The 25,803-nt window shown below is 34.4% G+C and overlaps 5 protein-coding genes across 10 annotated transcripts; 2 read left to right on the forward strand and 3 right to left on the reverse strand.

The window, feature by feature from the left end:
• LOC109359952 (protein FAR1-RELATED SEQUENCE 5) lies at nucleotides 676-4,442 on the forward strand. Its single transcript, XM_019604642.1, has 2 exons — nucleotides 676-3,100; nucleotides 4,182-4,442. Exons 1-2 carry the CDS (start codon nucleotides 896-898, stop codon nucleotides 4,353-4,355), a joined length of 2,379 nt encoding a protein of 792 aa, XP_019460187.1. The 5' UTR covers nucleotides 676-895; the 3' UTR covers nucleotides 4,356-4,442.
• LOC109359953 (chloride channel protein CLC-e) lies at nucleotides 6,237-9,978 on the reverse strand. Of its 3 annotated transcripts, XM_019604644.1 has the most exons (7): nucleotides 9,540-9,976; nucleotides 9,136-9,435; nucleotides 8,817-9,105; nucleotides 8,255-8,721; nucleotides 7,238-7,798; nucleotides 6,704-6,906; nucleotides 6,237-6,602 (listed from the first exon to the last, which is right to left on the reverse strand). In XM_019604644.1, exons 1-7 carry the CDS (start codon nucleotides 9,927-9,929, stop codon nucleotides 6,569-6,571), a joined length of 2,244 nt encoding a protein of 747 aa, XP_019460189.1. In that variant the 5' UTR covers nucleotides 9,930-9,976; the 3' UTR covers nucleotides 6,237-6,568. The 3 variants fall into 3 exon arrangements, with proteins under 3 accessions (XP_019460189.1, XP_019460191.1, XP_019460188.1); XM_019604646.1 differs by having other exon boundaries at nucleotides 7,238-7,720; nucleotides 8,817-9,435; nucleotides 9,540-9,978; XM_019604643.1 differs by having other exon boundaries at nucleotides 8,817-9,435.
• LOC109359961 (CMP-sialic acid transporter 2) lies at nucleotides 10,332-15,516 on the reverse strand. 2 transcript variants are annotated; one of them, XM_019604660.1, is made up of 14 exons: nucleotides 15,356-15,516; nucleotides 15,209-15,269; nucleotides 15,056-15,128; nucleotides 14,748-14,934; nucleotides 14,278-14,353; nucleotides 14,079-14,179; nucleotides 13,788-13,859; nucleotides 12,241-12,289; nucleotides 12,101-12,142; nucleotides 11,686-11,807; nucleotides 11,368-11,427; nucleotides 11,079-11,127; nucleotides 10,753-10,847; nucleotides 10,332-10,637 (listed from the first exon to the last, which is right to left on the reverse strand). In XM_019604660.1, coding segments are annotated over exons 3-14 (906 nt in total). In that variant the 5' UTR covers nucleotides 15,057-15,128; nucleotides 15,209-15,269; nucleotides 15,356-15,516; the 3' UTR covers nucleotides 10,332-10,585. The 2 variants fall into 2 exon arrangements, with proteins under 2 accessions (XP_019460205.1, XP_019460204.1); XM_019604659.1 differs by having other exon boundaries at nucleotides 14,748-14,939.
• Nucleotides 16,374-17,019, forward strand: LOC109359965. 2 transcript variants are annotated; one of them, XM_019604665.1, is made up of 2 exons: nucleotides 16,402-16,453; nucleotides 16,493-17,019. In XM_019604665.1, exons 1-2 carry the CDS (start codon nucleotides 16,408-16,410, stop codon nucleotides 16,840-16,842), a joined length of 396 nt encoding a protein of 131 aa, XP_019460210.1. In that variant the 5' UTR covers nucleotides 16,402-16,407; the 3' UTR covers nucleotides 16,843-17,019. The 2 variants fall into 2 exon arrangements, with proteins under 2 accessions (XP_019460209.1, XP_019460210.1); XM_019604664.1 differs by having other exon boundaries at nucleotides 16,374-17,019.
• Nucleotides 19,124-24,995, reverse strand: LOC109359955 (calcium-dependent protein kinase 26-like). 2 transcript variants are annotated; one of them, XM_019604649.1, is made up of 9 exons: nucleotides 24,572-24,995; nucleotides 23,094-23,470; nucleotides 22,701-22,844; nucleotides 22,465-22,617; nucleotides 21,305-21,420; nucleotides 20,772-20,939; nucleotides 20,164-20,388; nucleotides 19,660-19,807; nucleotides 19,124-19,487 (listed from the first exon to the last, which is right to left on the reverse strand). In XM_019604649.1, exons 1-8 carry the CDS (start codon nucleotides 24,928-24,930, stop codon nucleotides 19,685-19,687), a joined length of 1,665 nt encoding a protein of 554 aa, XP_019460194.1. In that variant the 5' UTR covers nucleotides 24,931-24,995; the 3' UTR covers nucleotides 19,124-19,487; nucleotides 19,660-19,684. The 2 variants fall into 2 exon arrangements, with proteins under 2 accessions (XP_019460194.1, XP_019460196.1); XM_019604651.1 differs by lacking the exons at nucleotides 22,465-22,617; nucleotides 22,701-22,844; nucleotides 23,094-23,470 and adding exons at nucleotides 23,566-23,718; nucleotides 23,802-23,945 and having other exon boundaries at nucleotides 24,195-24,992.

Consider the following 25,803-nt stretch of genomic DNA (forward strand, 5'->3'; position numbering starts at 1 on the left):
TCTATACAAACATATGTGGGAGAGCTCCTTTGGACGACGCTCCTTCCTAAAGTTGTATACTTATATGTTAATCCTAAAGTTGTATACTTATATGTTAATCCTAAAGTTGTAGTATATACAAAATAGTTTCACATATATTTTTTTTGAAAAACAAATTATTACTCCCAAAACGACATCGTTTAGTAACATGATAGAGGTTAAAAAACCGACATTGTTTTGTCTCAGGAAAAGAAAATACATGGACCATTAATGTGTGACATAAGGCTACGTGGACAGAAACGTCACGCTAAGTTAATAGTTAATGATCCACATAGATAAACTGTTAATGTTAATTGATATAAGATGGACACTACTATGTGTTCAGATTTAAATTGTTAGGACTAAATTGTTAATTTAAATTTATCAGAAGTATCTTAGTACGGTCGTAAAACATAAATAATTACTCTATAAAATATAATAATATAATAATACAAATAATAAATAATTTCTATAAGAAGTGAATTTGTTTTTATCCACAAATACAATAAGTTAAGATTGAATTATTGGTGCATGATTAAGAAAGTAAATTATGTAAACATAAATTAATTTCTAGGTAGCTAACCGATTTTTTACTTAAAAAGTAATATTTTGTTGACAAAGGACTTAAAAATAAAAGAAAGAAATGAGGGTGTGAAAAGGTGATTGTGTGCCCTTGTTGGTTCTCCGTAGGTCAGTTATGACATTTAAGTTTGTTTTCGGTAATCACTAACTACACTCTCACAATTCTATAAAATTGATTTGGAGATTTCTATCATTTCATTTTCATTGCTGTGATTCGATGGTTAGTTCTTTCCTCTTCATCCATTGCTTTATGAATTCCAATATTGGTATTTGAATTTATCATTTAATTGAATTGATGGATAACGAGGTGTTAGAATTTGATATTGGGTTGGGAAGAGAAGAATACGATGATGAAGGTGATGTTGATGTTGATGGAGTAGGGGACATTGAATTTGCTGCTGATGGCTGTAGCAGAGGTGGTGGTGGTGGTGGTAGTGAAATATATATCATTCCTCCTGAGACTGGTGATGAGGGCATGATGATAGACCTCTTAGATCTTGAACCTTATGAGGGTATGGAATTCGTGTCTGAGGAAGCTTCCAAGGCCTTCTATAATTCTTATGCACGCCGTATTGGCTTCAGTACTCGTGTCAGCTCATCACGTCGTTCCAGGCGAGACGGAGCCATCATACAGAGACAATTTGTTTGTGCAAAGGAAGGGTTTCGCAACTTGAATGAGAAACGCACCAAGGATAGGGAGATCAAGCGCCCCCGAACTATTACTAGAGTCGGATGCAAAGCATCTCTGTCTGTCAAAATGCAAGATTCTGGCAAGTGGGTTGTGTCTGGGTTTGTTAGAGAACATAATCATGAATTGGTTCCACCAGATCAGGTGCATTGCCTTCGCTCTCACAGGCAAATATCAGGAGCTGCCAAAACCCTCATCGATACTTTACAGGCTGCTGGAATGGGTCCTCGTAGAATTATGTCTGCACTAATTAAAGAGTATGGCGGGATTAGCAAAGTCGGCTTTACAGAGGTTGACTGTAGGAATTACATGAGGAATAATCGTCACAGAAGTTTAGAAGGGGACATCCAACTCGTTCTAGATTATTTGAGACAAATGCATGCTGAAAACCCTAATTTCTTCTATGCAGTGCAAGGTGATGAGGATCAATCCATGAACAATGTCTTCTGGGCTGATCCCAAAGCAAGGATGAACTATACATTTTTTGGTGATACTGTAACTTTTGATACTACTTATCGATCCAATAGGTATCGGTTACCCTTTGCTCCCTTTACTGGTGTAAACCATCACGGACAGCCTGTTCTCTTTGGTTGCGCTTTCCTAATAAATGAATCTGAAGCATCATTTGTGTGGCTTTTCAAGACATGGCTTATGGCCATGTCTGGACGCTCTCCAGTGTCAATAACAACTGATCATGATTCCGTAATTCGGTCAGCCATAATACAAGTATTCCCTGAGGCCCGTCACCGCTTCTGCAAGTGGCACATCTTTAAAAAATGCCAGGAGAAGTTATCTCACATTTTCCTCCAACATCCAAATTTCGAAGCTGAATTTCACAAATGTGTTAACTTGACTGAGTCCATTGAGGAGTTTGAGTCTTGCTGGTCAACACTTGTCAATAGATATGAGCTCAGGGACCATGAATGGCTTCAAGCAATATATTCTGATTGCAGGCAGTGGGTACCTGTATACTTGCGGGATACATTCTTTGCAGAAATGTCTATCACTCAACGAAGTGATAGCATGAACTCATATTTTGATGGTTATGTAAATGCTTCGACCAATTTAAATCAGTTCTTTAAGCTGTATGAGAAAGCACTAGAAAGTCGCAACGAGAAAGAAGTTAGAGCAGATTATGACACAATGAACACTTTACCAGTATTGAGGACCCCATCTCCAATGGAGAAGCAAGCATCTGAGCTTTACACTAGAAAAATTTTCATGAGGTTCCAGGAAGAGTTAGTTGGGACACTAACATTCATGGCATCCAAGGCTAAGGATGATGGAGAGGTCATTACATATCATGTAGCAAAATTTGGAGAGGACCATAAATCATACCATGTCAAATTCAACGTTTTGCAGATGAAAGCTACATGTAGTTGCCAAATGTTTGAGTTCTCTGGCCTTCTCTGTAGACATGTTTTGGCAGTCTTTAGAGTAACCAATGTGCTTACTCTCCCATCTCATTATATATTGAAACGCTGGACAAGAAATGCCAAGAGCAATGTAATATTACAAGAACATTCTTGTGATGTATATACGTACTATTTAGAATCTCATACAGTCAGATATAATACCCTTCGGCATGAGGCCCTTAAATTTGTTGACGAAGGAGCAAAATCTCCTGAAACTTATGATGTTGCAATCGATGCTTTACAAGAAGCTGCAAAAAGAGTTGCTCATGCGATGCAAAATGAGGGAAGAGTACCCATCAACAATGGGAAAGTTAAGAGTCACTTGCTGAATGATGAAAGGCATGGTAATTACACAAGTGGATGCCAGGAAGAAAATTTGGGACAGCATATGTCTGAGGTTAGAGTTTTATTTCATATTTGTTTTCTGCTCGTTTTATGACCCTTCGTGTATCAGTTGTGAAAATTAAAGTATTCCAATAATTGATTATTATACAATCAGTTTTTGTTTGGGTATGTTTGCTGAAAAGTGATTTTGAGATAGTATATTTCCTTTGATCGTGGAAAAATAATTTTTATTTGTTAAATTACAAAAAAGGCTACTTTCTCTTCCTTCCTCTTCCATTCCCCTGACAGTCAAATGGCGAAGATGATAGGGGTAAAATCAGAAAATAACTTTTGTTTACTTTTAGGACTTGATTGAGCCAAATCTAGAATTGATGTAAATGATCTTTTGAAGCTAAATTGTTGCAACTCATCTTTCAAGAATCTAAGTGGTAGTGCACTCATATTTTTAGAGAAGAATTAATATCCTTATTTTTTGCCTTATGAGCAATATCTTCATTGATTGAGCAATGGGGCTTTCCACAGATAAATACCTCGGGCTTTTCCTTGTTTGGTCTCTTATCTGACTAAGTACTTTACAGCAATGCGGAAGCTGTATTTAGGTTTGTTTAAGTGCTATGACCTTTATCATGTGATTATTCAGTGAACATTATATATTAATTAGATCTCATAATTACAAATTTACAATCCCATTTATTGGGTATCCACTGACATCTACTTTAGCACAAAGTTTTTTAAACTTTCCTCTTCTACCAATTTATGGAACAGCACCATATGGCTTTTGGTAAACTTGTGAAATTTTTCAGATAGTGCTTTCTGGTCCATTTTATTCTTGCATGCATTTGGTTGAGGAAGTATTTAATATTAATGACATGAGATGATATTTAAGAACTTTTGTTTACCATCTGACCTGAGGTCACGAGTTCAAATCCTGAAAACATTCTTTTCGCTTGCAAGGGTAAGATTGTGTATACCTATTCTCCCCAAACCCCACTAGATGGGAGACTAGTGCATTTTTTTTAAATAAAAACCACTTCTTGTTAAATGGACTTTACATGTCATTGGTTTTACATATATTCATGCTATAAAAATGATTTTGTTTATTGTATAACTTCTTCATTGCTTTATATCTGCAGGATGAAATGGACAAGAATATTAGAGAACTTATGAGTGAGCTTGACTGTGCATATCGGAAATGTGAAATTTACCGGTCCAACCTGCTCTCAGTTTTGAAAGCTGTTGAGGATCATAAGTTAGAGTTGTCCGTTAAGGTCGAAAATATCAAGATAAGTATGAAAGATAGCCTCTAAGGGCTGGAGAAATAACATAGAAACAGATAGGAATCAAATTAGAAAGACATTTCCATTTTTGCTGTTGTCGAAATTGTTAGTCATTAAGCATGTCTTCTTGCCTTCTAGACAAAGCTGGTTTGCGGTGTTTATTATGTCGAAATCAAACTCTTAAATACTTAGATTCTGCATGATTAACAAAAAGGTATAGCAACCGAGAACTCTATTGATGCATCATTTTGAATTTGTACCGAAGCCATATTTCCTTTGAGAAATATCATGAGATCATCAACAAAGCCAAGGCGTTTTAGACAACCGATAAAATCTGAAAATGGGATTGGAAGCAGCATCTTCAGGTTTTTACTAAATAAATCCACTATTGACATATTCATGCATTTTCCCATTTACTTCAGCGGGAAAATAAGGATTTGCCACACATGGTAGTCCACTCAAAAACATTTGTTGGGATTTTAGCCATTGGAGTTGGAGCATCACCTCAAGTAACTCCTAACTGTGACATCACCCTTCCTTCTTTTAATGCAAAGTTTTTTAATTTATTTTTAAGGGGAATGTTGAAGTGAGTGTACATTTTCCACAATTTGAAATCAGATACTCAATTTTATATATCTTAATTTCACCAAGTTGCCTCGTAGGGACATAACACAAGATAAGGTGTAATATCTTTTAATCTCCTGAATCCTAATTTTGATATGTATTTATGTATCAGCAGACATGATACATACCCTATTAATACAAATAATATTAGCCATTAGATTTTTTTAGTGGAAATTATATTAATATTCTATGAGTTTTAATGAAATTATACAAATGACTTTCTCTTTTTTTACTTACACAAACGACCTATATTTACATTCATACATTACACTAATTATTCATGTATTAGAACTAAATATGATATTTTAAACAAACAAAAAATGTAATGAGTTTAATTAATCTTAATTTCTTGACAACTCTGCAAGAAGAAAAAAAGAAAAAAATTGAAAGAGCAAAAAGAGAAGAAAATACATTAAACTTTTATTATTGGAATTAACTCTACATTAAAATGTAGATATTTTGTGGAGACAAATTTAAATAATATAAGAGTCAATATATCTTTATTAGTTTTAGTTCGTTACAATATACTATAAGAGTAATTTAAATACTCCTTAGAATTATTGATGTAGTTTGCACTGAACTAGAAAATAATGAATATACCCTTATATTATTTGGACTTGTCCTCACAAAATATCATATTTTGTTTAACTTAATTACATTTTTATCACTCTTTTAATTTAAGAATTTACATTTATCTCTTATCTAGGGATAGTTAATATAATGTATGCATAAAACTGAATGTGATTTATATAGATTTAAAAAATGGAGGAATGATTTATGCAATTTTACTAAAATTCAGATAGTATCAGTGTATTTTATTTTTACATTGTATTATATTATCAACCATTTATATTTGATTATATTTATTTTAAAATATAAGTAACACAAATGTATATGATAAATGAACAAATGTATATGATAAATGAACATACTAAATTTTCATAAATATTTATATGGACATTACATAAACAAGACACTTATATATATCACACTAGAGAGAAGGATAAGTTATTATGATAGTAAAATTCATCTGCTTGAAGATTTATCTTAGTTAAAAAAAACAATCTCGGATAAATTCATTATGATGTGGCTTTTATAAGCAATAATAAATATCACCCATTATTGAATATTCTCTCCTAATTCAACATCTGTAATATTACGTACATTGCAATCTTCTTCTCCCATTCTTCTAGAATCATTCTTATTGTCACCTGATATTTACCGGAGATGTCATGTATAAACCTCACCATTTAAGGATATCTATTTTATGTGCTTGGCACATGAAGATTGTAAATTAAGAACATGACAATATGGTTAGTTTACTGTAATCATCTTACAATGGGGAGTAATCTATAATTCTACATATTGTGAACAAAGATTAACCAAACACTAAAACTTGTTCCAGTTACAATTAGGTAAACCACTATATCTCTCCCACAATTAAGAATTAACCCAAATGAAAGAAGGTTAAAAAATATACATGCTAGCCTCCTACATGGCCTGCCAACACTAAATAGATAATATAATACGTGTGCAGAAGGTGACATGAACAGTAAATATCAGGTGAGAGCAGACTCTTTACCCTCCAAGTGGTAATTATTTTGCCACTGTGCAATATATTAGCTCTTCAGGGACTGTCGGGTGTTCAAAGCACTGCATTTAACAAAAACAAATACTAATTACATACAGACACAAAGCTTTTATTTCATTTGGTTCTTATGAAACATTTTAGTATGACGGCATAGTAACAAAACCTGCATGTTATACTGATACTATCACGGTCTAATATGCCAACTGGATATGATCTTTCATTGATATTCCTCACAACTGGAACATGATCCATTCCATGCTTCTTCATATTCTTTTGAGCATAACCAAGTTCCATATCAGCCGTGGCTGTCCATGGTATACTACATATTCCTCCATTTAAAAGGCATAATTCAGAAACTAAAAGTTTCTGTCAAAGGAAGAACCAGATAGTCAAATTTGTGAAGTCACAAGAAAGTAGCTTACCACTTGGTTTTAGCATTATCTACTGATTTAATCAAAGGCCATCAACTCTACAAAAAGCATTTTTCTGACTGAGTTTACCCGAATAATTACAAGTTCAACTGCAAGTTCATGATTTAGATACAAATATCAACAGCATCTATTATCCTAGAATTTCTAGATCCAATTGAGTTTCTTCAACTGGTTTGTTCCTCGGCTTAAATTTAGCTTACGACTATGTTTCAATAAAGTATATATAGGTTTCACATCTAATTAAGATTAAACTTGGATTCTCATACCTTAGGCTTTTTGCTTCTTGCTTTTGCAATTTTTCCATACTCTTGAATGTCTCTGAGTGTCAGTAAACTAATCAAACTACCATCAGTGTCAACAATTACTGCACAAGACTCTTTCTCTGAAAGCATGAGATCTATTACTTCGATAAGCAGTGTGCACATCGAAACCGTCACATATCTCGTCTTCATGGCTTCCGAAACAAATGTTCTCCTTACAGGATATGCTGTTTCAGCATTATCATCCTCTACACGAAGTGAACTATCCACTTCATACAAACTACTCAAATATGGCACACCTTCATCAATGGAATTACCAGGAGATGACTCAATTGAACAACACGAAGATGTTTCTGGTAGTATAGCAGAATTTGAGTTTTCTAGCTGGAGCTTTTTAGTTCTCCTGGCATCTCCTCTCTTTGTTTGTACAGATGAAATCCATGTAGACAACCCTACCGCACCAAGTAGTGGTAAAACAATCCGGTAGTCCTGTGTCAATTCAAACAGAAGCAAAACTGCGGTAAGAGGGACTTGACAAACTCCTGCGAGAGTCGCAGCCATTCCAACCTGCAAAATGAACTTCAATACAGTCATCCATGCCATGGTAACCTTTCGCTTCCCTTCCTTTTCTCTCATTTTCCTTGATCGAAATATAGCCTTATATTGCATATGAAGTTGATTGTACCCCAGTTATTCTTCTTTTTATTAGCTATCCAGTAATTCTTTTTAGCAAAAGAAGAATTATACTCTTAGAAATGTCAAAGAGATTCTCCTATGATAACATGAAAGGACTAAGAGAAAGGGCTTAAAACTTGAAATCAATAAATCTCATGGTCCTTATCTAGATTTTTTTTTATAAATAAAATATTAAAAACTCATGATTGAAAATACTCAAGAAAGAGAGTATATTTAGGAAAAGGGCTCATTTATCCATCCATGAAAGTCATTTTGGAAAAGATCAATTTAACCTCTCATTTCAAAGAGAAAAGTAGAAATATACAGCCAAAAAGGAACCAATGTTACCAGGCCATAAGCTTGTGGTGATGCCACTTCTAAGCCGGAGAGATTAATCATAGGATTGAACTCAGCAACAGCCAAACCAATTAACTTTCCATAAGCCATCCCAGTTGCTGCACCAATAAAGAGCGACGGGGCATAATAGCCTCCCACTAACCCAGAAGCCCGACACAGCGAAGTTGCAACTATCTTTACAGCTATTAGCTGAAGCAATAGGTCAGTGGAAAGGCCTTTAAAAAATGGCCTAGATTCCAACAAGATGTCAACATTCTCAAAACCCCAGTAAAGGATCTCAGGATATAACAATGCTATGATACCAACTGATAACCCTCCCAATACAGGGAATGAAGCTCTTGGTATGCCAGTGGTCTTGGGAAGATTGTCAACAATAGTCAACATATATGATGTACACCGAGATAGGGCCAATGATACCAAGCCACATAGAATACCCAGCAATAGATACAGTGGGAGCTCTGAAAAAAAGTTGAATACTCTCACAGTAAAACTTGCCCATTGGAATGGAAACAGTAACATGAAGACTGAATAAATAATGAAAAGGTTAACTTACCACCGGGAGAACGGAAGTCATACTCTGGAACTCTAAAGGCTGGTTGAGAGCCAAGGCCAATCTCGGAAACTACTGAAGCTATGACAGCACTAAGTATTACCATAGACGTTGTATTTGTAAGTGGCAAAGATGGTGCATCATCATCATCATCATCTGAGGCAGCAGGTGAAGGCCACAAGACAGACTCTACAGCAAAAAAACAACCAGCAACAGCAGCATTGAAGCCTGAAGAGAGGCCAGCAGCGGATCCAGCAGCACGAAGAGAGAGCATTCTCTTGTTGTTGTTGTTGTTGTTTTTGTTGTTGTTGTTGTTGTTATTTTGAAAGAATGAACCTACAGCTTTGGCAATGGAAGTACCAATGTCAACACTGGGACCCTCAGGACCTAAGGAATTACCGGTGCCTAAAGTAATAGAAGCTGCGAAAGCTTTGAAGAAAGGGCGGGAAGCAGCAGAGTGATGAAGACGTTGAGTAATGGAGTTCAATAGGGAAACAATGACACCTCCAAAAGTGGGAACTAGTATGACTCTAGTCCACGTTTCCTGAATAGGAGCTTCTCTTAACCAGGAAGCCCCTCGAGAGGGGATCCCATCCCACACAAAATCACGAATTTCATGCACCTAATAATTGACGATAATGACGATAATGATGATGATAATGATGTAAAGCCGAAGATAAGAAGAAAAATGATATACATAATTAAGCAGATATATAAGTAACTTACAATACTATTGAAGAGCACCACAGCGACGCCGGTGAGGAGACCAACCAGGCAAGAAGATATGATTCCTGAATTTCGAATGTTTTGCTTCCATTCTATTACCTCATTATCACTATCACTATCACTATCATTATCATTATCATTATCATAATCATCTTGTGTTTTTTGACTTTGAGGAATACAAAAGGGACTTCTCATCCGCGTAATTCGTCCATTATTGTTGATGATAGTAAAAGAACGAGAAAGGGAGAACAAGGAGCGTGGTGGTGTTGTTGTTGTTGTTGGTGTTGTAAGCGTCACAGCATGAGCATGCTCCTCTTCGATATGATTAATACAGAAAGATGCAAGGAGGGTTGGATTATGCTGCTGCCACACCGAGCAACCTATTCCCATTTCTCACCCACACACTAACAAGTAACAACTCTTTATTTTTTATAATAATAAATCTTAAGATAATTTATAAACACATTTTTTTATCATCAGGGTTGGAATACCTCAAGTCCACAACTTTTAATAAAATAAATTTATAAAGGAAGAACGATTATTTCATCCAAACTGTTATCCATGTTAACGAATTTGTTTTCTCTTTTACTTTTTAATCTTCCACAAGTTTAGTCACGATAGAAAAAGGTTAGCTAGAAGGTGAAATTCCATTAAATTCAATTAAATGTTGGCTTATCAGTGTTTGATTGGAGTGAAGAATTCAATATTTCTTAAATTAAATTAATCACAACGCTCAAATTACTAATCTTTTCTTGCTGGCAATTCATAAATTCCAGGTGGGAGAAGGGTGAATTATCCCATTTCAAACTCACCGCAATAGTTTATAGTGAAACTTGCATATCACATATTGGTAGCAGTGAAAATGTAAACAAAGCCTTATACATACAGTGGTTTGATCCATATAGATATATATTTACTGAGAAAGATTTCAAAGTATACACTAAAGATATTGAATTAACAGTTTCAAACGAAATAAGTTGCTAAACAACAATAAAAATTAATAAAAAAAAGAAATCCTGTGTCGGAAAACTAGTAGGCAGTCATAGCTATCTTTGGATCTTCCCAGCAGAGTGCAGATAAATGGCAACAGAGACAACGCTGTAGACATATTTAACAAATTTTAATTCTATATAGTAAAAGAGAAAGAAAAGGAAGAAAAATACAACAATAGAACATGTCAAGTACATTCATGATATAATAAACAGCAGCTTACATTGTCCCAAGGAAGAAGGCAAGGGAGAGATGGAAGCCAAAAAGGAACACCGAAACAATTGCTGTAAGAATCATTGCCACTGACGTAGAATACACCTGTGTAAATTAGGAAGTTAATCACATATTTCAATGCCACTTCAAAGGCTTTTTCTTTTTTATAAATTGATCAGTAGTACATGATAGTTGCCAAGAATACATTAAATACATGCTTAATGCATTACACTCATAACAATAAGTAATCCCAACTCTTACTTAAACTCATGGAAGTGTCAAATTCCACATCCGTGGTCGAAACATCGTACTACACAATCATAAACTCACGCTTACCTTCACAATATTGTCAGCATACTTCATTACCATTGATACAGCAATTCCACTAAAAATTGAACCAACCACAAAAACACATTGTTAGTTCACAATACAAAAAGTCGAAACTCCAGATAATAAAAATAACAGGAGGTTTGCTTTTATTCACTTGGTCAGAGTGTTCCCATTTTTTCCATGTTGTAAAACTTTCATAGAGATAAAGATAGAAACATGGACAGAAGCAAAGACAGATGAAGAAAGGAAGAGGGAAAACTCCCAGCATTCATGAAATTTTATCAACATATTTTACCTGAGCGCGTGATTGAAAATCATGAGAACAGTAACAAATGAATATCCATGGAAGAATCCCCTGAATATAGACAATATAAGGCATAAGGCATATATTATTGATGTGGCAATTTAGGCCTGATACCAGTGGCAATAAAGTATAGCTTGTTTATAATACTTAGTGTCATGGTGACTTATATGATCACACATAGATTATAAGTATCGGTTATCCATTATGATAAGAAGAAAATATTTTCTTCAGACAAGAACTCCAGCAAACAGGAGAACATAAAAATAAACATAATGCAAAACCAAAATCTAAAGGAAGAACTCAACTTACTTGTTCATCACTGCATCAAAATCTTGAACTAGTATTGCAACAGCATTGAAGCCCATGCCGAAGATATACAACCAAAAGTTCTGAACATTAATGTCTCGTGAAGGACGCTTTTTAATAATAGCCTGCCAAAATTATTTAAAAAAAAATACTAAACCATGATTAGTCACTAAGAACTATTGCTCAATGCTCTAGTAATATAGCTAAGAAACCTTATCTTACAGAGACTAGGTCAGGCATAAATAGATACATATAGACTGGAAAATTTAAACTTCATACAAAAGATTTCAATTTTAGAAAATTGTTAGCATGACACTCCATCCAATTTTTAGTTACAGCCAGTCAAAAGAGGGCAATTTAAATTGGAGTGACAGTTCTTCAAACTTCGAGGGGGGTAATGTAATTTGCTAAAAATTACCTCTGTATATACTCCTGCAAAACCACTCAAGAGTGCCATGACCTGAAAAGGAAAAGCTCATGATCATTTTCAACCCATAACTTTAGACTACACTACTTTATATTTCCAATGTGAGAGAACCACTAATGTTGACAACTCACAATTGCCATAACCCAACCTTGAAAGGGAGTTTGAAGAACATGATCAGAGCTGAAAAAACAAATTAAATATAAGGTAATTTAGCACATGATTATCAATAAATATGAACTTGCACAGTATTTTTCTGTGATAACAAAATAATCTGTTAGAAGATAGAAGGGGCATACAGAAAAGGAAAACAACAAATCCTCCCAAGGCAACCATAAAAAGGTTAGCTGCCAAGCAACTTCAGAGTGCAAAAAGATAAAAGGATGAATATTGATCTCTGAACTAAAAAAAACCTAACATAAAAATCAATAGAAATAGCCCTGTGAGGCCCATAAGCTACAAGTACATAAACAGACCGACGGTATTGCTATAAGTATGTAAACAGATCAACGGTATTGCTACAAGTATGTAAACAGATCAAAGGTATTGATTTTATCTTAGTACGACAGTCCATACAGAGACTTAACCTTTGTGGGAACTGTAATTGTTAGACTACCAGGATCCTTACTGTTGTAGGAACCTTATATACTAGCAGTCTAAAAGTAATGGACAAGGCATATGCAAGTTGTACTACATCAGTATTTTCCTAATATAGGTATAATTATGGGTATTAGGTTATCATTTAGTATACAACATATCATCAGATTCACAATATCATTATAAATACAGTATTAGGATGTGGAGACAAAGATTATAAAAGCACATAAAAATATCTTTGAAACTGCTTGTTCTTTCACTCTAACATGTAATGTGGAGTTGTGGACAAGTTTCTTGAAATTGTTAAAACAAGAACGGAAATGGATATATATATTTCTATTTTTTTTCTTTTCAAAATCAGTGGGGGCATGTGTCCCCAGACCTATCAATGTAGGCCTGGTACTGATATAAATGGATGACTTATTAATCTTTTATGATAAAATGCAGGTTTAAATTTGTGTAATTGATATGGAGTCAAACTCAAATAGGTCACATGTGAAGCTTAATAATAATTATAATGACTATATTTGTCATTATATTATCACACCAAGATGCAGCCATATAAATTTGGTATCAAGAAAAATCATAGTGAGAAAGATAAGTGGAGCCGGCAAAACGATATGCCAGATTTGTTTTAAATTGAAGCCCACGATATGCTTCAGTTATAAACAGAAGCGTGCCACAACACAATTTGAGGAAGCTAGTGCTGCAAGAGAGAATTTAAGAGCAGTGTCTCACAAGGATTTGAGACGAGTACTAAGGGGAAGATGAAACCTTGATTTTGCCAGCAATGCTATATTAATTTATTTTTAACTATGTTATGAATTTGTTAACTATGATTTTATTTCCTCTCTCAATTACTATAATTAAATATTAGATGAGTTCAGTCATGTTTTTCTCGTGCTTTCAATTTCTTTGAAGTATTTGACTCGCTTCTTGACACATGACATGTACGATTTTTTATTGGAATCTATATTATAGTGGCAATACTTCAATCCCCACTATATTTATGTATTATGATACATAATAAGGTCAATATACTAATACAAATAATGGCCAAGATTCAGGCTTGGATTAGTCTTACTTTGAATTCAACTGAGCTGTGGTGCATCCAGCAGTGAGTAGAATAAAAGCAGCCCACTGAATCTCACTTAACCTGAAATTTAAATAAGATGATGCCAAGTGACCTTAGGAGCCATGAGCTTTGGGGATATAATCAAACATATTAAATATTATATTAGATAGTTATTATGCTTAAGATAATAAGCTTGGCAGACAAAAAGATATGACATTACTTTAATCTTTTACCAACAGTTTCTAAGGAGGATCAACAACAAAATTTACTTGAAGAAAAAGGAAACAACAAAAGGCCTACCTTTTCTTAAGTATAATTCTGTATAGGACTCCTGTACTGATAATATTGAAGTTCTTTAATATCTGATACCCTGGAGCATCTACATATGCAAAGATGTAATACTGCAGTAAAATTGAAAGATAAAAACAATCAGATTTCAGAAAGGATTGATATATATGTTTAAGAAAATTACATTGCCATCATACCAAAGATAACCAACCTGAAGCAAATTTTTTATGAGGTAAAGCACTGCTGGAATAGGATACACTATAACTTCATTTAATGTTGTAGTCAACCTATGTTAAGGGCATAAAATATGTTAAGTTATTTAAATTCATAGTATATCAACAAGGGAAAAGATATAGCTTCAATAAGAAGATGAAGTTGCAAATATTTGAACAGCGCCAGCAGAAAAACTAAGGTGGAAACACTTCTGAAGATATAGGTTCTAGCCTCGGGAGTTTAATGTTCTCACATCATTCAACAGAATATACATTTAGCTTTTGAAGCGGTGATAAGGTAAACGGATACCATATTCCTCTATGAATCAGCCATCCATGTTTTTTGTTCTTCTTTTTTGGCAAATGCAGTGGACAGTTAATTGAATCTAGTTTAAGAAACAATATAGTGGAGACGTATTTCAGTCTCCGGAGTCAGTATTATTATTAAATTGAGAGGGAGAGAGATGACCTGTTGTCGTCAGTGACACCTTGTTTATTCCATAATCTTGCCAAGGCCAAGAGGGATATAGCACATTTTAAAGTCTCGACCAAAAAGTTAGCAGTAGTGACACTATACTCATACTTGCCAGCTCTCTTGGACCAAACAATTAGAATGGCTTGGGAACTAGTCAGAATAGTCAATGAAAGCGTAACCACTGACCTACCAGAGATAGTATTGTAGTAAATAAATAAACAAAAAACAAGAATGAATGAATTAATTAATTAATTATGGTATTGTAGACTTGTAGTAATAACATATAAATATTATATACATACTTGCGCTTCCACTGTACTTTAGTCCTGTGGGTGTCAATTTTGGTTTCTCCCACTAAATTGCTGTTATCTGGGACTGTGTAAAGAGAAATACGTGAAACTGAAAGGAATGAATAAACGGAAGAGAGAGATTTAAATAATAAAGAGAGATCAAACCTGAAATCAAAAATGATTTATCAATGTTATCTTCAACGCCCACACTCCTATCTTCATCCTCCTGCATCCGCATCATCGAATCAGAGAATGCTAACTAAATGGGTAACAAATTAGTTCACACACACACACACACACATACACACATACCTCGTCTTTGATTTTCCTGTACTCCATTTCCACGTTCTTCTTCTTTATCTCACTCTCACACACAACACAGATCTATATATTTCTATCTCATAATACCTTAACTTAGCTTCTTCAACCAACAGATCTCATCTCTCACTCTACACCCTCTCCTACTCTAATCTGCTTCCATTTTTCATAATTATATTTAAATATTCCCATCTTTTTCATATATTTGGGCTGCTAATTTGTTCTCCCCATGTTTCGGCCCAATTTAAAACTATGAGATGCTTTTAAATTTATTCATAAATATGAGTATAGTCATAGCTTTAAATTTATTCGTAAATATGAGTATATGACCATGTCCATGTTTATTTAAAAAAAATAGGAAAAAATCTATATAACTCCCTAAATTTTATGTCTTTTGTAAGTATGTACTATAAACTTTTTTTTTTCTAATTACTTTTTGAACTTTGTCATTCAGGAAAATTAGTCCCTGTATAAATATATTATTAAATTAATTATAGATAATAAGGAAATTCATACAACACATTATACTTAAAATGTAATCATGGATATATAATACTTGTGCAACTTAGTTATTTGATCAAACTAGTAATAATTATTTATTTAATTATATATGTACTTAGTTATTATAATTAATAAACAACTAAAAATAATAAATTAATTTTATTCGTTTAATAATTTTGAACTACTTTTTTACTTAGATAGATTGATAAGTTATCATTTATTATTGTATCCTCTAATATTGGAGTGAATGATGTGATTTCCTACTTTACAGGGTCACAATGTAATAACGTTAGGTGCATTTGCATAGAAATAACACTTCTCCAAACTTATATATCACACAAAAAAACACTTGTCGAAAGTGTAAAGATAATGAGAAAAGTTAAGACAACAAAAATGAGATGGCGTAAGTGAAGAGGAGTGACCCCACAAAAAGGAATAAAACAGAGTGTGAATGGTAACTCATTATTATGACATAGAGATACATATATACATGAAGTAGAAGTAGTACTAGTATATATTTGTTCCATCAAATTAAGATAACTAGCATGAGTTCCATGGCTGCTCATTTCTTTCCTGCTTCAAAGTCATCATTATTATCATCATTATCATCGTCATCATCATCATCATCGCCGCTGCCAGTGTCAATGGGATTGGGATCTGAAGGAGGAAGAGGACTCCGAAGACGAGTGAAGATGGCGAATATTCCTAAATCATCATCAATGAGCGAATACACAAGTGGAACATGTATTACTATTAAAAAGTGGTGGGAGTGGGGATGGGGTTGGATCCTGTCAGCAAAACCAATATTTGTTACAGATCTGGAAATGAATGAAGAATATGAAAGCAAACTACTTAGAGGCACATGGGAAAATGTTTTCATTAAGCTCCGATCTCAGATCACAAGACTCATCACTTCTTCTGAGGACCATCTTCCTCAAACCTGCAACACCAACACCAACAGGAACAAGAACAAGACCTAATCATTCAACGTAACTTCTTCAATCAAACATTTCTTACTACTCCGTCCTGCTAGTATATTATCCATATTCCTCAATTCCTACATTTCTTACTTTCCTTTATTCTTTCTTTTAATTATTACTTAAATAATCTACAATTCCTTCTTATCTTTCTTTGTATTATTCATCTCTCTCTATATATATATCTTCATACATTGGATTGATGACAGATCTGTACTACTTGTGATTGTTGAAGGCTTTTCTTATTTCTATATATAAACATACATCTTTGTTATACAATTATACATCTATCATTAATATTATAATCATTTAAATAAGATGCCAATATTTATTTTTAAATTCTAATTATTTAAATAAGATCTAATGACTTATATTAATATTAGGATAAGAATCTATTAAACCAAATTTAAATAAAAACTTCGGATTCATAAGTTCTGGAGCAATAAAAACCCTAGCTAGTTTCTCAAGCTTAGTTATTCTAGTTATGAAATCTTCATTTGTTTGGATTATATCAGTTTTTGTAATTAATTCTATCGATTGCATGAAAGCGAGAACTTTATTTGAGCTATGTAAAATTTAAATACAAATAATATATGCAATGTAGCTGTTTGTAAAGATTTGAAAGGTTGGGTATAAAGTGCATGAAATGGTGCTTTGTGTTTGCTCTTTCTTCTTTATTTTCCTGAATTAATATTCACCACCAAGTCCAAATGTGTGCTCATACAAGTATAACTTCCCAACTTCACATGCCCATGTGAGCACATTTTTTGTACTCATGTCAATATCTGTTTATTGATGATATAAATATGGACCGTATGTGATAAATAAAAAAAGAAGAATGGTGGGAATAAAGATGTTCCATTTAATATTGGGAAATAAATTAATCGTTTTGAATGAGAGGTTATAAAGTCTAAAAGACCCGAAGTATTATGGAAGATGATTAAACATAAGATGTTGACATACATGGGAATAACAAAAGACAAGAATAATGATAATGAAGTTTTTCCATTTAATCTTCAAAATCGAATTAATCATCTAGAGAGGTTGAAAACCTTAAAGCAACGAAAGAATTTGATTAAATGCTGTTTTATGTAGTAATTGAACTTAAATCTTTGAACATTAATATTTTTGGACAATATATGTAGCTTTTGAACAATTAATCTAATTTTCTTAATAGTTGTGCATTTATCAGACATACATTAAAGTATGTTTTCATCTTTACACTACTTCATTTAGATATCATCAAATTATTACTTTTTAGCTAATTCATCATCTTATATTATTCTCTATTGGAACTCATAACTTTAAGAAATTGTAAATAATTTTATTGTGTCGGTGGCATACAGCTAAGTCCTTTCACTAGCTGTGTTGCCGACAGACAAGGGCATCCAACCATGAATCATGAATCATGAATCATGTGCTATGATTTCAACATTATTTGTAGCTGCCAGTCAAGACCATCAATCCCATCACAGTTGTCATCACAATATACAAATTATTGGACGGTGTATAAGACCTTAGATTAAGTAATATATCATATATAAAAAATATTAAATAAATATATCAATTATTATTAGTGTAGTAAAATTAAGTATTAAGATTTTGTTAAAAATGGAATTGGAATAAGAAACTAAAATTCTATTGTCTTGAAGACTATGTTTAGTGACTTTCTTCATTTGAATGTTTGTAAGAGATTGAATCTTCCTCAATAATGAAAAATATTGAAATTAGAGCTATGAATGTGACACGTGGTAAGATGTGAATCTATTCTAAATAGCAAATACCTCAATGTTATGATATTTTGTTCCATACAAATTTGTTGTGTCTTAAGTCAACCAAAACTTTAGTTTCATCTTAAACCTCATATTAAGAAAAAAGTAATGAACCTAGATCTATCTATGTCTTGCAATGGCACACAATTATGTGCTTGTTGGTGATGACAGACGTTGCGGATGGTGGCAACACTAGATCCATCTATGTCTTGCAATGGCAAAGACAAATGACAAATGGTAAGGAACATATCTTTTGTCCCTAAAACTTATATATATGGAACATATCTTTTGTCCCTAAAACTTATATGGAACATATCTTCTGAACTCATTTGCAAAAGAGGTTCCAAATGGTTTATGTGCAATTAAAGCTGCACCTTATATATTGTTGGAAGCTTCTGCTGACATTGATTAATGAAATTAACACGATTGGTTCATGAGATCACAAAAACTGTCAATTTGCTTTCACTGGTCACTTTAACATGCACTGCATGTGCTAGGTAGCTCCTACATAATAATCCAAATAGTTGGTCCATAAATCCATGCGTGTGAAACTTTACATCCGTGAGATCAGATCCTGAAATATCAAAAGCCTTCTACTTCAACTATAACACAGAATGCCCCGCCCCTAATATGAAATGAAATAGCTACAAGCAAGTAGCACTTAACACTCAAGTTTACAATCATAGAAAATGAAATAATATTTTGCAATCACACAGCACACAAATGCAGCACTTGATGAGTGCTCATGCAAGACCATCCACACTCCTCATTTTTCTACATGCAATAGGAACCTTGGCAGGAATAAGAACCATTTTCTTTAAAAATTGCAGATTTATGCTTCAATACTTTCTTCTCTTTCTGGCTTTTCTGTACAACCTGTCAAGATTGCGTGTAAGAATAGAGGATCAGCGCATTAACATCCAGGGAGCAATAACAGTCAATTGCTAAAAGGTATCAAGAATACTGGCTGAATATTAAGACCATTCTGATCTACTTGTTTTATAAATTATGCATCACTAAAAGAATATTTCATAAGAGCCAAAATTACCAGTAAATAATAAGCTCAATCGAAGCTAATGAGGGCTTGGTGCATCTCTCATGCTCAAATTCAAACTGTTTCGCATAGTCCTCCTTCCAACTCCAGGATTGCCTTTTTGCATCATAGCAGCAAATTCACCATAATCAATCCTTCCATCCTAAAACCAAAATATAAACAAAACCTTGAAACATAATTGCACTACAATAGGAACTTAATTCAGTTAAATATTGGAATACAAAGAACACAAATGCTGGTCAAATCATTAGAATTCAGGTATTTGGTATTTCAAGTGTACTCAAAGCATGATAAAATTTTGCACCCCACTAAACCTGGGGACAAATTTTTTTGGTCCTGTGATGTCCCTTATTTTTCAGCAAATCAAACGCACCCTAAATGCTCAGTCTTCTTACGAGGATGTGTATAACATTAAACTCTACGATCTGCTAACAGTAATCTCTAAGAGCAAATAGGAATTTCCTGTGTCAGTGGGTAGCACAAGTCTAAATGACTTACATTATCTTGATCAACTTCCCTAATAATATCTTCAAGAAAAACATCAGTCATATTATGTTCTGCACAAGCTTGTTGAAGTTCATCAACTGTGATATAACCACTCCCGTCCTTGTCAAAGTAGTGAAATGCGGCAATGAGATGTTCCTCACGCTCTAGTTTGTTGAGATGAACTGTTGCAGCGATAAATTCCCCATAATCTATAGTTCCACTGTTGTCCACATCAGCCTGAAAAAGCTCAAACATTTCAGCTGGATGGAACGTGATCGAAAACTACAACTACTTAATATGATGAATACAACATGTACTTTAAGCAGGAAGTGGAAGATTGCATTTAAAGGATGACAAATCAATCCCCTGATTTTCTAAAGAAACATCACATATTCACATCTATTCATGCTTCACTAATGTCAAATGCCAACCCTGCCATCAATATAACAACTTCCCAGAAAACAAAGAACCCATGTAACCTACATAAGTTGTACAACATCTTTTCACAAAGAGGAAATATAAAAGAATTAAAACATTATTTTTATAAAAAATAGAAAGACAAAAAAAGGAGCATATACACAAAATACAGAACTATATTTTTCACAGAGCTAACACCCTACCGCTTCCATAAGATCTTGTATTTCTGTATCCTTAAGGGTAGACCCATATCTTCTCAGACCGGCTTTGAGTTCATCAAAAGTGATTGCACCACTGTTATCAGTATCCATAGCCTGAAACATTTCTCTCAATCCAGCAATCTCCTCTTCGGACAGACTTTCAGCAATTACCTAAGAAAACAGCACAACAAGCAATTTGTAGCTGTTTATCTCACTGATCATTAATGACAATGTATGTCATGCTTAAAGACAGCATTGCATATCAGAACTAAGATATAGAAACTGAAAGGCAGGAGGAGCATTTATAATATGGATTAAAGTTGCCTAGTCTCAATCAAACAAAAGATTGTAGACAAAAGAGCATTGGAAGTGAAATGTAAGGACACAATCCCAACAAGGTTAAGTTCGTATGGCATCCAGGCACAAAAATGTGCTGATTCATTCAACAAGACAGCAGCAACACTTCATATATCATGTGTGAGAATTCATTTTCTGTTCTTTTCATAACAATCTATGACTACACTAATATCACTTACCCGCAAAGCCATCTTCTTTAGCTTATTCATTGCAGAGAAGTGTTTGAGACGAGAAAGAACAGCTGGATCCAGTGCTCTGTCAGGAGCAACACCATTTTCACATATCCAAGGATGACCTAAACAGGCACAACAATTAACATCCCTTGGTTTAAAAATTATATCTAACAAAACTAAATTCATACCATTGTCATAGAAATAAAGAAAACAACAACTGTAAAACTAAAAATTATATCTAACAAAAATATTAAGCATGTACTGTAAAACTGAAGTTCACTTTGAAATAAACAACAAGTTACATATATCTAATCTAATAGTTTAAAGGGAAATTCTGTGATCCTCCAGGCTAAACTAGAGTTATATCCCCTAGTTGAAGAGGACCATTGATTTTATTATTAAAAAATAATAATAGTTAAGATTAAAAGATGCAAAATAACAGACCTGTCTTGTATGTTATGTTATATTGCATTGTTTTTTTTCCGTCCTTTCGTGTTCGAGTAGAAACTTATTTATCAAGCAAACGAGATCTGTCCTTTTCTTTTCTTCATTATTCCCAATCTCACACTAATCCAGCACCGCCAACCACGCTGGTGCCCTTCTCCCTCTCTATCACCACCATAGCCCAAACCATGTACACGATTAGGGGTAGAGTAGCCGCAGTGGTCCTTCAATGGCACAGCTGTGAAGAGGTTGACAATGGTGGTGTTGGCTGGAGCTGCAGCATGAGAGATGAGGGACAGTGGCGGCGGCATCAATGAGCATGCAGATCTGATTCTGGATATGGAACTTCATTTTTCTGATATTAAACTCACAGACCCTTTGTTTTGCTTGGATGGTGGGGTAGAGTTATGGTTGTTGATTCTGCTGAAGAAGGTGTGGGTGGTCTGTGGTTGGGTGGAGGCAATGCTGATGGGGTGGGGTGGGATTGAGGTGGCTTGCAGTGCCACAGTAGTCACCTATTGCATCTTCAATCAGTCTGACTTTGAGGACAACTTTGAAAGTTGGAATAGCACAAAAAGAACCAATTCCTAATGCTTAGCCCTCTACTATGTAATAACTCAGCCAAGTCACTATATTGACTAGTCCAACAGGAATCATCTATTCTATTCTATTCTATTATTCATAGTAATTAGTAAGTTCAATAGAGAAAGGGATGAACATACATAATACTTCATGAGCAGTCAACCGTTCTGAAGGCCGAGAACACAGCATCTTTCTAATCAGATCTTTTCCGCTATCAGATATTAGAGGCCATGGGTCTGAGTCAAAATCTATATGCCCTTTCAATACTGCATCAAATATACCCTGCTGGGTTTCTGAACTCCAAAAGGATGAAATATTCAGTGGTGTCACAGATGGAGAGGAAATCAAAAGAGTGTCAGCAATGACATATATATACCTGCCCAAAATGGTGGCACACCGCTAAGCAATATGTATAGTATGACACCCGCAGTCCAAACATCAGCTTCAGGCCCATAATGCTTGAGGAGAACCTCAGGAGCGACATAGTATGGGCTTCCAACTACATCAGTGAAAACTTGACCTGAGGGAGTAAAATTGCATGAAGATTTAAAAAAATGTAATTAATAACCACTAAGAATCCTGAATGTGAATGACATTAAAGTTCAAGAAGGTGGTATAATAAATTGTTATTTGGAGACAGCAGTACGAAATTGTTATTCAGAAGAAGCTTGAAAAGAATATAAAAGTAGCATGCATTAAAGAGATATACATGTTCAGAAAGTAGAAAGATAAGCATTTAAGAGATATGCATTTAAGGAATAGTTTTGACCTGGTTTGAAGAAAACAGAGAGGCCAAAGTCAATTGCCTTAAGAGAGAAATCGTGATCCTTATTAACCAACAAGAAATTTTCAGGCTTGAGATCTCTATGCATAACACCAAGGGAATGACATGCTTCAACAACCCCGACAATGATTTTAGTCAACTGAGCAGCCTTCCTCTCTGTGTAGTGACCCCTCTGGATGATTCGATCAAACAATTCACCACCGGAACAGAGCTCCATGACAATATGAACATAGAGTGGATCCTCATAAGCACCCTTGATGGTGACAATGTTGTTGTGACCTGCCAAATGGTGCATAATCTGGATTTCCCTGCGAACATCTTCGACATCCTCTTTGGAAATCAACTTCCTCTTGGAGATGGATTTGCAAGCATATTAGTCCAACAGGAATCATCTATTCTATTCTATTCTATTATTCATAGTAATTAGTAAGTTCAATAGAGAAAGGGATGAACATACATAATACTTCATGAGCAGTCAACCGTTCTGAAGGCCGAGAACACAGCATCTTTCTAATCAGATCTTTTCCGCTATCAGATATTAGAGGCCATGGGTCTGAGTCAAAATCTATATGCCCTTTCAATACTGCATCAAATATACCCTGCTGGGTTTCTGAACTCCAAAAGGATGAAATATTCAGTGGTGTCACAGATGGAGAGGAAATCAAAAGAGTGTCAGCAATGACATATATATACCTGCCCAAAATGGTGGCACACCGCTAAGCAATATGTATAGTATGACACCCGCAGTCCAAACATCAGCTTCAGGCCCATAATGCTTGAGGAGAACCTCAGGAGCGACATAGTATGGGCTTCCAACTACATCAGTGAAAACTTGACCTGAGGGAGTAAAATTGCATGAAGATTTAAAAAAATGTAATTAATAACCACTAAGAATCCTGAATGTGAATGACATTAAAGTTCAAGAAGGTGGTATAATAAATTGTTATTTGGAGACAGCAGTACGAAATTGTTATTCAGAAGAAGCTTGAAAAGAATATAAAAGTAGCATGCATTAAAGAGATATACATGTTCAGAAAGTAGAAAGATAAGCATTTAAGAGATATGCATTTAAGGAATAGTTTTGACCTGGTTTGAAGAAAACAGAGAGGCCAAAGTCAATTGCCTTAAGAGAGAAATCGTGATCCTTATTAACCAACAAGAAATTTTCAGGCTTGAGATCTCTATGCATAACACCAAGGGAATGACATGCTTCAACAACCCCGACAATGATTTTAGTCAACTGAGCAGCCTTCCTCTCTGTGTAGTGACCCCTCTGGATGATTCGATCAAACAATTCACCACCGGAACAGAGCTCCATGACAATATGAACATAGAGTGGATCCTCATAAGCACCCTTGATGGTGACAATGTTGTTGTGACCTGCCAAATGGTGCATAATCTGGATTTCCCTGCGAACATCTTCGACATCCTCTTTGGAAATCAACTTCCTCTTGGAGATGGATTTGCAAGCATATTGAAGGGAGGTGGAATTATGAGTGCATAAATAAGTGGTTCCAAATTGTCCCTGTCCTAGTTTACGGCCAAGAGTGTATAGATCACGGATGTTGGGAGTCTTGTGACCCAAGACATAATAAGCTTGGTTATCGGGGCCACGGCGCATGATGGTGTTGGGTTGTTTGATGTGAAGGTTAAGGTTGTTGTTGTTAAGATTGTTGTTGTTATCAGGATCAGAAGAAGAAGAAGAAGAATGAGTGGTGTTGGTGTTGGTGTTACTACTACTATTATTGTTGTTGTTGTCTTGAGGGTGAGAGAAAGCCTGAGTATATTTTCCTTTGAAAGATCCGCGGCATGTGTTGCCCATTAATTATAATTACTTCATCCAACCTTTACTAATCAATCATCTTCTTAATTCTTATTCCTCTGCTCTTCATTCTTCACATTAACATTCATACAAAGTCAAATCCATATTCTATTTTCATCAACATATTATACAAGAGGAGCTGGAAAAGGAATACAAATGAAATAAACAAACATATATACCAGAATAGATGATGATGATGATGATAATGATAATGAAGATGATGATATTCCTTTGCTTTACAGATCTCTGGAAAATAGTGTTTTGAGAATATATAAATATAGTAAGAGAAGATGTGATGTGATGTGATGTGATGTAATGTAATTGTATTTATTTGGTTAATGCTTCCCAGAAACAACGGAAATAAGGAAAGTAGTTCAATGCTGACTGTTGACCAATAACACATACAAGTCGACAACTACAACTTACTCTTTTCCACTTATTATTATTCATTCAAGGCAGCTATAATAAATATTTTACTATAATATCCCAATTTCATTATATATTCACAACTTACTACAAACACTGCATCTCATTGTATTCACTGTATTCTATTCATTGTATCGTATTCATGGATTATCAACATACTTAATTACACCCATCATTGTATTGGATTGTATTCACTCATACCAACTTCTCCCATTACACCATTCTATTCTATGAACCAATACCCAATCATGATTCATGAACTAGGACTACTATTTCTTTCCTTCATTGCATGTATCTACTATTTTTATCATTTCTCTGTTCAATATTAAAGCTTTCGTTTATTCTAACCCACATTCTCTTTCTATCATACCAATTTACAAAACTACTATATGGATGATTCTACATTACTTATTTTTATTACTCATGCTAATCAAATAATAAATGTTC

Source organism: Lupinus angustifolius, chromosome LG11 (assembly GCF_001865875.1).
Source record: "Lupinus angustifolius cultivar Tanjil chromosome LG11, LupAngTanjil_v1.0, whole genome shotgun sequence".
NCBI lineage: Eukaryota > Viridiplantae > Streptophyta > Magnoliopsida > Fabales > Fabaceae > Lupinus > Lupinus angustifolius.

What these genes read in the sequence shown, in the direction of transcription:
- LOC109359952 (XM_019604642.1), top strand. Translation starts at nt 896, where the DNA reads ATGGATAACGAGGTGTTAGAATTTGATATTGGGTTGGGAAGAGAAGAA. An exon ending in TGGGACAGCATATGTCTGAG is followed by an intron (nt 3,101 to 4,181) that starts GTTAGAGTTTTA and finishes TTATATCTGCAG; the next exon opens with GATGAAATGGACAAGAATAT.
- LOC109359953 (XM_019604643.1), bottom strand. Translation starts at nt 9,929, where the DNA reads ATGGGAATAGGTTGCTCGGTGTGGCAGCAGCATAATCCAACCCTCCTT. An exon ending in TGACTTCCGTTCTCCCGGTG is followed by an intron (nt 8,722 to 8,816) that starts GTAAGTTAACCT and finishes ACTTTTTTTCAG; the next exon opens with AGCTCCCACTGTATCTATTG. An exon ending in CACCACAAGCTTATGGCCTG is followed by an intron (nt 7,799 to 8,254) that starts GTAACATTGGTT and finishes TTCATTTTGCAG; the next exon opens with GTTGGAATGGCTGCGACTCT.
- LOC109359961 (XM_019604659.1), bottom strand. Translation starts at nt 15,382, where the DNA reads ATGGAGTACAGGAAAATCAAAGACGAG. An exon ending in AAGGTTGGGTTATGGCAATT is followed by an intron (nt 12,143 to 12,240) that starts GTGAGTTGTCAA and finishes TTTCCTTTTCAG; the next exon opens with GTCATGGCACTCTTGAGTGG. An exon ending in GCCTTCTTCCTTGGGACAAT is followed by an intron (nt 10,638 to 10,752) that starts GTAAGCTGCTGT and finishes ATATGTCTACAG; the next exon opens with CGTTGTCTCTGTTGCCATTT.
- LOC109359965 (XM_019604664.1), top strand. Translation starts at nt 16,408, where the DNA reads ATGAGTTCCATGGCTGCTCATTTCTTTCCTGCTTCAAAGTCATCATTA.
- LOC109359955 (XM_019604649.1), bottom strand. Translation starts at nt 24,930, where the DNA reads ATGGGCAACACATGCCGCGGATCTTTCAAAGGAAAATATACTCAGGCT. An exon ending in CTCTGTTTTCTTCAAACCAG is followed by an intron (nt 22,845 to 23,093) that starts GTCAAAACTATT and finishes TTACTCCCTCAG; the next exon opens with GTCAAGTTTTCACTGATGTA. An exon ending in TACAAGATCTTATGGAAGCG is followed by an intron (nt 20,389 to 20,771) that starts GTAGGGTGTTAG and finishes GAGCTTTTTCAG; the next exon opens with GCTGATGTGGACAACAGTGG.